This window comes from Hippocampus guttulatus, chromosome 17 (assembly GCF_054856545.1).
Source record: "Hippocampus guttulatus isolate MCC_2025c chromosome 17, RoL_Hgut_1.0, whole genome shotgun sequence".
Taxonomy (NCBI): domain Eukaryota; kingdom Metazoa; phylum Chordata; class Actinopteri; order Syngnathiformes; family Syngnathidae; genus Hippocampus; species Hippocampus guttulatus.
Genome location: NC_141277.1, coordinates 2,887,327 through 2,897,628, shown reverse-complemented (window position 1 = coordinate 2,897,628; position 10,302 = coordinate 2,887,327). Strand labels below are relative to the sequence as shown.

Genomic DNA, 10,302 nt, shown 5'->3' with positions numbered 1-10,302 from the left:
GCTCGTGTGACAGAAATGCTATTTAGTGGACGACTTGCTTCCGGTGTTCCAGTAAGTGGCATCTCACGACGCCATTAGATTGCGACGATCTGTTTGCAGATGTCAAAACCGCAAGATAAGTGAGCGGAAAGATGGCGAACCACGAAGCAAAGTTTTCTTCACGGTTCGAGGTCTCCGTACAAAAGAGGCCTTTATCGTTTTTATTGAACAGGGTGTTGATTGCAATTGTAACCGGTGCATTCTGCGGACAAGCAGGAACAAGAGCTTGACTTTATTTTCTTTTTTGAAACGATTTTGAAGCCTCGTTTTATGTATCGTACTTTGCATTCCTTTCGAATTTGGCAGCCTTTTGAGTGACACTTTTCTCTCCCCTGTGCCAAATGTACTAAGACATTTTTGTTTTGGCTTTAGTCAAACTATCGCTCGGAATATAATATTTAGTATTATGCAAAAAGCAAAACAAAAAGAAAGCACTATGAAGTCACCAAACGAGGATGTGACCACTTGATGTCTACGGTGTACAACAAAAGAACTCTAAGTTTGAAGCTGAATTGAGACGGGACGCTACCAGCACCAGAAGTTTAAAAACCAAACCAAAAAAAAAGGTGTTCCCACAGAATGCACGGATTCCCACTTTTAACCGTTGCCGAGAAGAGCTATTTTGGTCGCTCTCCCCCCCGGTGGGTTGATATATTATCCGTAGTCTGATCCCTTTTGTCCGTCAGAGAGAGACAGAACATTTTTGGCCTAATGCAACTGGACCCTGGCTAATGACAGCAGGTCGGCCCGCCGGCCAGATGACAACAGCTGAGAACAATACTTAATGTTGACATCACTTGCTATAGAGATCTATTTTGGGTTTCTTCCTTTTATAGTGCACGGGAGAAAATTGTGCTGCGGTTCCCCTGGACGAGACGCATATAAAAGAGGGGCGAGGCGGGGTGGGGCTCTGTGCTCCGTAGACCCCCGCAGGTCCCGTTCACACGTTCTCGTTTCACAGTCCGCCCCTCGGCCCCCCTGCAAAACATGGCGCCCAAGAAGATCGAACCGAAAAAACCCGAGCCCAAAAAGCCCGAGCCCAAGGTCTCGCCGGCTTCGAAGATGGCTTTGTCTCCCGAGTTGCTGCCGGAGCATCCCAAGGAACCCGACTTCGATCCCAAGAGCATCACCCTCGAGTTCACCGCCGATCAGATCGAGGAGTTCAAGGAGGCCTTCAACTTGTTCGACCGAACGCCCAAGGGTGAGATGAAGATCTCGTATGCCCAGTGCGGGGATGTGATGCGAGCGCTGGGCCAGAACCCCACCAACGCCGATGTGCTCAAGGTGCTCGGGAAGCCGCGGCCGGAGGAGATGAGCTCCAAGATGGTGGACTTTGAGACCTTCCTGCCCATGCTGCAGCACATTTCCCGTGCCAAAGACCAAGGCAACTTCGAAGACTTCGTAGAGGGCCTCCGAGTCTTCGACAAGGAGGGCAACGGCACCATCATGGGCGCCGAGCTGCGCCACGTCCTGGCGACGCTCGGGGAGAGGATGACGGAGGACGAAGTGGACAGGCTCATGGCCGGACAGGAGGACGCCAACGGGTGCATCAACTACGCCTCCTTTGTGAAGCATATTCTCTCGGGATGAACGCTGAAATCCGAGAGACTTCTACCAATTCCCGTCACCGTGGACCGACCGGTATTTGTGTAACATTTGTGCTCAGCAGCCACCCGACCTGCGCCGTCTTCCTTTTGGCAAACGTGTCACGAAATGCCAGTGAGATACACTGGCCGTCCGTTTAATAAAGGCAATTTTATCACAAGCCTCCCCCACCCCACCCCCGATTGTCATTTTTAAGAACAAACAGCATTTAAATTCAAAGAGAAAATGATTTATGCTAATCGACTTGGTTAACGTGATTTGGAACACGTATTGTCGTGGAGCGAAAAATGAAAAAAAAAAAAAGAATTAATAGGCTTTGGCTCCCAGATTTGATTGTATTCCAATTTCCACAAAGAGCCCTCTTGTTATTATGCTGGAGGGGCAGCTGCTGTGGATCATGACACGCAGCCACGCAGACAGACACAAACACACACACACAAACACACATGTACACAGACACATTGCTGACACTCAAAGTTGACGAATACGAGACAGGTGCTGCAAGGACGGCCCCCCCTTCTAGATCTTGTTAATGGTTTGGTGGCCCGTTAACAGTAGACCTTGACAACACAGTCCCATCGCCCCCGGTGAGGGATAGATGACAAGTAGTTAGCTACGATGGTGGCCTTTCCTTTAGCACCACGCCATCGTCAACATTAGCGTTAATCTCATTGTGTTTAGGAAAGCCTTGTCCAGCTCAATTTGCAGAGTTTTGACTTCTGGGCATAACTTTTTGAAAGAATCATAAACTCGCTACATGTTTTGATTTATGTTTCCATAAATAATAACGCCTCACCTTATAAAGAATGATTTTACACTTACATTTCAATTTGCTCACAAGTAGCGATGCTGTCACGCGCTCATCAATTGAGTGGGAAAAAAGAAGAGCTCTTATACAAGGGAAGATAAAATTGGAACAGGTGTTTGACTTTCACGGCTTTCTATGCCACCGTTCCCAAGCTTGCTTTATCATTTCAAATTTTCCAGGGTGTTAATACAAAAGAAAAAAAATGCCTTATCTTGAATAATTGACTTTCTCAGATGTGGATGCTAACACGCTATAAGACGCTGAAGTGCCTTGCGTCTTCGAACATGTCAAAGTAATTGGATGACGCACAGGCAGGAAAAATAACATTTCGCTCTCAAAGCCTTTCATGCAAATACGCAAAGCCATGTTAGATCATCTGATGGAGTGAAACCGTCACATGACTGACACTGAAACGGTCGACAAACCCTGACATGGAAACAGAACAGAAAACTGCTGTTAGAATGGACATTATACTTTCATTTATATATGAATGACAAGGCCGGTCTGTCGTTTCAGCTCGTAAACCCTTTTAGTAACGACTGAAATATCGTAGCAAAGGCGATGAGTCCAGATATACCCGTGGTTCCCCCCGAGGAATGCAATAAATGAACGCTGTGCCTCGGCGCGGCCCCCCAGGGCTGCTGGCAGGCTTGCCGGATGCTTAGTTGGGCTTGTTTATTGCCACATGTTTGGGCGCCGCGCTCATCGCGAGAGCAGACAAGGGGACGTAAATGAAAGCGCAGAAAAACTCTGGTCATATAGTCAGGGCTAGATTTGGTTAGCGTTAGCGCTCAGGTTTCGAATTTGAGTTATCGTCAGTTAGATTTCATGAGATTTTGGGTTCGGTGGTCGATACAGGCAAGTCTCATAAAATGACTTTTTCCCCCAGCAGACTTTTCAGAGATTATTGATACAGGGGTTTGGGGGGGCAACCCATTTACGTCGTGATTGCTTTATTACAACGTTAAATCGAACAACGTTACAAATGGAAGAGGAAAAGACCTTTATCACATCCGCTGTTGTTAGTCCGCACGGCGCAACGCTCGTGGCATTTCTCACTGTCAGATAAGAATGTTAAATGGGAGTGACTTTGTGCCGCCACTATTTACAATGCGTTAAGTAGGATTGCTTTAATTCTCATTGATGTTGGATTGGGGCAATTAAAAGAGTGACCTACTTCAGTCGTCTGTCAACGTCTGAACATCTCTTGTGTTATCGTTGATACGCAACTTCACTGCAGTTTCAGCGCATTTACAAATTTTATGATAAAAGCCATTATATCAGGGCGTTTCTGTTATTGGAGGCCTAAACAGAGCCGACGAGCTTCCCGGGCCGAGGCAAGCGGCTCCTCTCGTTCCTTTGAAAGTCAGTGCGCTAGAGTTGCTCAGTGCTCCACATTGTGGAAGCAGAAATAGACTCGCTGGAGTCCATGGAGAAGATCGAAGCATGCAAAGCACGTTTATGAGGAACCGCAAGAAGACTTGCACGTGTGGGATGATGTAAAGTCAGCCAGGGCAGTCACAGATCACCACTGTGAAATGGGCACTTGTAAACTGCCTTCCGCTCCGATCGTTCATGTCCGTGTGTGACAACGTAGCTGTGCCGTCGGCAAGGAGAATGATTTTCAAAAAAATCTGATGCTGATAATACTAATAAGCTCACGTGTTGCACGTCCTCCTAAGAAGGATGGCTTTATCCCCGAATCTGCTCTCAAACTTGGCCCCCATTCTTACGGCACCTTTTAAGCATTTGAAGTTCTTGTTATGTGATCCGTTTTATCTTGCAGTTATTTACTGCCCCACCTGGCCCGTATTTTGGCGTTTTAAAAAGAATTTTCTGAATTTGTGGCTGACTTGGTATCTTACGCAGATAATATACTTCCTCTTATGGGTGACTTTAACATTCATATGAATGTCCCGTCGGAACCACTTACCGTGACGTTTGAGGCAATAAATGATATCTTTGGTGTCAAATGTACTGGTTTTACCGTACACCACTGCGATGTCCGACCATTACTCTTCAAGATTTGAAGTCTTGGCTCGTTACTTCTTGCTTATGGTTCTTGTTTATGGTCTCTTTTTTTTAATGACATCCTCCTGGCAAATTACACTGCAGAGTATGTGTCTTTTGGATTTAACTGCAGCATTTGATACAATGGATCACAGTATTATATTGGCTCGTTTGCAGTACCTGGTGGGCATTGGCGGGTCGGTGCTATTTAGCAATTAGAACCTTTTATGTTAGCCTTGGTTGCTTTGAGTCACGAACTGCCCCGCTGTCGCGTGGTGTTCCACAAGGTTCAATTCTGGGGCCTATGCTGTTCTCACCGTATCTGCTCCCATTGGGTTCCAACCCACATGGTTGGGACTAAATTTCTTGCTGCCCATCTTTAAAACCCGTCTTAAAACTCATTTTTATTCTTTGGCTTTTGATTTTTAATTTGATGTTTTTTATGCTTTCTACCATCTTTGTGATTAATTTGTTTTCCCGTTTGTTGTATGAATTATTTATGTTCCACATACACCACTTTGTATACAGCGGTAGTTGTTTTAAAGTGCTCTCTAAACAGTTGAGTTTATAGTATTCTCACATATGGCCTGACTGACCTCAATGAACGGACCCGAGACCGATTGAAGCGCTATGTGTTGCCCCTTAAGAATTTTGTTTCTATTATAATGAAATCATGTCTGTAAACAATTGCAAAAAATATAACGTACATATATATTTCACTCCGATAGCTTACTCACACTGGCTTAGTACATCACAACTATTGGGAGTGCCTTACAAAAAAAATATTAAACAACAATCGTTCATTTCTTCCACTGAGAGATTTAAGACCACTTTTTTTTATAATTGCACTAGTTTTCCCATCCTGTCTGAAGAAGGAACATGATAATTATTTAAACTGTTCTCAATTTACAAAGGTGTCATAAGTTTTAAAACTTTTGGCGGAATTGTCGTAACGTTAGAGGGGAAAAAAAAGAGCATCCAAACTAATTTTAGTACCATCGAACAGAAGGTGGAAATATGTTAAATATTTATAGCTCTTATCAGGAGGGTGATGCAGCCACTGCAATTTTCATAGCTGCTGTGCTGTGTGTCGTTTTAAGGAGCATTACGTCCGGCGTTCAATATGTTCTCTGTGCGCTTTTAGTGACCTCAAACACAACAGTGGCCACATTCTCACACGTAAACATCGAGTGGCAGCATTTTCTCATTTGAAGAGGTAATTTGTGAGATTGCTACGCCAAGGGCAACGTGCATTGTTTGGGAGCCGAGCGCTTATTGCAGCAGCAGCAGCGGCACAGTGTTTGTTGGCTCTAATTTTTGGCAGCAAAATTACTCATTTATCTTATTCCTTAAACTTTAATTTCCTCAGCGTTTTTTTCTTCTACCAGAAATATCTACAGGGAAAAGATGAAGCACAAACTTCCAAGATCTTATTTTTTTAAATTCGTTCTTCAGTGAAGTTAAAGGCAATGCCGTGTTGTTGAGCTCAAAAGTCGCAAGCCATCGGGCGAGCGATGGTGAAGATAAACGACAAGCTTAACGATGCGACAAAATCAGCATTTTAAGTGTGCCAAGGTCAAGATTAGCCAGCGTCATTTGTCACCGGCAGCGAGCGAATTTGACCGCACTGCGTTAAGAAAATAAGTAACCTTATTTGACTTTTCAGAAGACCGCTTGGCTTGAATTAAAATCTCTCTTTTCTAAGGTTTAAGAATGAACTGACTCCACGGAGCTCAAAGTGGGCAGTAATACATTCACCCCTTCATATATAATATTTTTTCTGGGGTAAAGCCAATTTTTTTGTGGAAACATGTTTTCTGGTATTTCCCTGTTATAATTATAATTATAATGGCCATCAATCATTTGAGGACTTTTGCTAGCAGGCAGGCGAGCCTGGCCCTTAGCACCCGTGAATAATGGGAGTGGCTGGAGGGAGCTGATTAGTAAACGCATGCAACAGGGCTGACGAGAACAGGTGGGAATGAAAACCTACCCGACAGAAATGAAAAAAAAAATACTAAACCAAAAACATCAAACAAAAACGCAGAACATGACAGGAACTTGCCGATCTCGGTTTATGACCGCATTCAGTTCCTTAGGCAGCGATCGAAACTGAACATGTACGTCAGTTGCAACGTGACGTAGGCTATCGCTAACCTATGCTAATGCGGGAGTAACGTCATATTTACAATAAATTTGCATGAAAACCCGTCGAGGCCAGAAAAATGAATCGATCACATGAACAAGACGTACTAAATTGAACGGGAAATTGAGCGTGCCTTGTGCTGTGGGGCGCCTTGTTGCACTGTTTGAAACCGTCATGTAGCAACAGCTCCCTGTAGCTAAGAATCAACTCATGAAATGGGTCAATCAAATAATCAAATAAAATCAAATAAAAATAAATAAACGTTAGCGGCCACAAAGCCAAAATAAATGTTGCTGAAACTACATAAAATCATGACCCAGACCGAACAGAAAATTGTTTGATGATTAAAAAAAAAAATGCAGTTAGACGGAGCATGAGTTATCCGCAAATGTATTTTCCCCAAGATGGCACCCCCGCTTCTTCATGCCACACTGTTGACGGATGACATTGTCGGACGAGAGATCTGGCTGACGCTGTCCTCAAAATAATTGACATCTAAAGGCATCCAATGCACCGTTTCTCCAGCTTCCTCCGACTTTATCCACAAATTTAGCATCCTATTTACCGCCGGTGCTTCCGAACTCGTAACAATTAGCTGGATTAGTCCAACATCTGGTATTCCTCCGAGGCGACAGCGTGCGACATCAAGGTGTTCAGCACATCAAGAGCATATTTTATAATGATCTGTTGCAAATTGTGTGTCCTCTAATGCAGTGTATTTATAAGCGCTGGGCCAGCACGACATGAAAGATGGAGCAGGCGCTTGATGAGTTCAAAAAGCTTAAACCTGCAATCTGTGCATTGACAGAATTTTTTTGGAGCACCCATTCAAATAGTCTCAGAAATGGCAACGTCGTGACATCTGGCATGGTTTTATGTGATGCGTATGTGGACAGTTTGACAGTTCCCTTCACACTGCTAATCCAATTTAATTGTGGAGGAACTGGACGAGTCAACATGATCCTGACAGTAACTAATGTGTTCAAGAAAGCAAAAATATTTGTGCCATGTAATAGTTCTGCGAAGTTAGTTGGTCTGTGTTTGGTCGGAGAAAACTCGCAGTTTGAGGTCACAATGCCTACCTTTACACAAGCTACACACACGTTAGCAGGTAGCAAGCTTGGGTTCGGTAGAAGGGAAACAAAAAATATTTGAGGTCATGCGTTCCATTTAAGCCCAACATGTACAGTTTATCAGTCTGCTAATTAACAAGCAGAGATGAAATTAGCAAAAAAGAAAAAAAATGACCATGGCAGCAGCAATAAAACAAGGTTTTGGGCTCTTTAATTTGCCTTTTGTATCAAACAATGCACTTGATAGAAGCCTGCAGACAAAGGTTTGATACAATACACAGCCTCGGCCCTCACTGCTGCTTTCATTACTGCCCATTCAACACGCACGCCGTGTCCGAGGATCAATACTTCTTCACCTTGTAGGAGCAGAAACTAGATTAAATGCACCTCCAAGGGTCAATAAGGAGTGTCTGAGCTCACTTTTCGCCAACCTTTGAGTCCAATATTTGACCTGATCCGCTCTCTGGTGCTCCCGTGTACACGTTGAGCGTTATTTCCATAATAGGCGAGGCGAGGCAGCTTTGTTGATATACAACACATTTCATTCACGAGGCAACTCAATGTGCTTCACACAAGCGGAGACGCAACACCCACGAGCATTTCCAAACACAACAGCTAACGGCATTCAGAAGCAAGGCAAAGAAAACAAAAGTGGCTTCCAAGCTCTTGGATCTCCGTCGACTCTTGTTGAACATCTGACACGCAGGCGAGCAGGCCGCCTCGTTCGAGGCCCCTCACATGCTTTGTTTACAAAGATTGAACGGCTGCCAACAGGACGCCGGCCGGCTTCGTTGGCTTCCCCGCAGAACTCAAAGAACAACGGTGGCTTTTGTGCCAAAAGCTGTGCCGCTCCTCAATTTGGAAAATTCATAAAACTTTTCTGTCTCTTCTTGAGTGCCTTTGCGAACGCACATCCACCACCTGCTAATTTGCATCTGCTTTAGTACTTGCCATACATTGTTCAACTACTGTATTTTTTGTAAATATTTTAGTTGACGTAGCACTGTGGTTCAAACCTGTTGCTCCAAAAGTGTAATCAATGCATGTTATTTTTTTTCTTTCCTTGTCTATACCATAGCATATGACGTTTTATGATTTCCACAACAAACAGTCTATACGGCCTGATTTACAAAGCCACTCGCTGAATTCACTAAGCTGCTTGTTGGCAAGTTGGGCTGATTTGACAAATCCGAGCACAAATTTAATTACAAAGATGCGCGTGAACCGAACCAATTTGCCACATTTGTACACTACATGTGGGCGTGCATAATTGACTTATGGAAGTGACACGTTATGCAATTCATCCAAAGAAGGCTGTAGAATGTCGTTTGGTCTCTATAGAAACACATCCCGGTGGGTGTGACAACAATGCATATTGAGTGAACATTTGTAAGCACTTTGCAGCCGGGCTGCCTTAAATTCAACGCCACTCACTGGGAATTAAGTCATCTCGTGGCGCCTAATCATGTTTGCGCTTGTTGGGTGGGGGAACGCGATGTGTCCTGAGCTGTAATCCTGATTGACTTCTCCAGATGGCAATTTGGTTTATTTATTGTGGTAACTGAGAATCCATTGTCAGGATTATAGACCGCACCTCTGGCCAAAAACATCGAAGTAGCACTAGACCTTTTACTTTCGCTTTGAGTGCTGCTTAGAATGTGATTTCATTTGCCCTCACTGGTGGGGGATTACCACGTCGTACTTCCAAAGCATACCTACATCCAGCCAGTGTGAGAGAGAGATTTAATTAAGACCAGCAAACTTCATTTCATCAGAGGAAGTAACTTGTCTGGATGGAGCTAATTACTTTTTTCGGGAACAATAAATGCATGTCGGTGGCACGGTGAGCGACTGGCATGCCCGCCCGCCTCACAGACGTCGTTGCTTCGATTCTGGACTCGGCCAATCCTGTGTGGAGTTTGCATGTTGTCCCCCATGCGGTTGTCTTGTGTGATTGTGAGTGAGAATGGTTGTTGGTCTGTGAGTGAATTTCTGCAACAGTGAAATAAGTTAACACTTATTTTCAAAACAAATCTTTTTTCTGGTTGTTATTCTGGAGACCCCATGGTACCCCATCAAGGAGTCCTAGGACCTTAAGACCGCACTATTGTGTCTATAAGTTCATGTTCATAAAAATAAATACAAATAAAAAAGTGTATATAAATATTCAGGGAGACAAATATTGTCTGAAAAATCATTGTCGTACAATAGTTTCCACTTTGCGGCTGGTAGTCATTGGCTTATAAAATAAAATAACATATAATAATATATGATATATAATTTTACCCACACTGTAAAAAAAAAAGGTCGATCACATGTTGTGGACGGTGGACATAAAAGTCAGGCGATTCCCTTTTCTGTCCCGTCGCATGCTGGTACTCAAAGGTCACTTTGTCATTGCGATTATGAAGAAAGGTTGAGCCGTCAAGACAGTTCAGGACGCGGCGATTTGTTTGTTTTATCGCTTTTCATTCAGCTTCAGTACAGCAAGCAAACAACTTAATGGACTACAATTTATTTTGTATCTCTTAGCTGCGGGAACCGTTGAGATTATTTTAATTTTTTTTAAGATGCAGCAATTTGTCGAATTACTCTATTGAGACTATTTTCACACACGCAAC

General features: G+C 43.8%; 1 protein-coding gene across 1 annotated transcript; it reads left to right on the top strand.

Annotated features, from left to right (window-relative positions):
- The first annotated feature begins 966 nt into the window (after positions 1 to 966).
- LOC147191495 (myosin light polypeptide 6) lies at positions 967 to 1,804 on the top strand. The gene has a single exon (XM_086134678.1). The coding sequence runs from the start codon at positions 1,027 to 1,029 to the stop codon at positions 1,627 to 1,629; it is 603 nt and encodes a 200-aa protein (XP_085990804.1). The 5' UTR covers positions 967 to 1,026; the 3' UTR covers positions 1,630 to 1,804.
- The last annotated feature ends 8,498 nt before the right edge of the window (positions 1,805 to 10,302 follow it).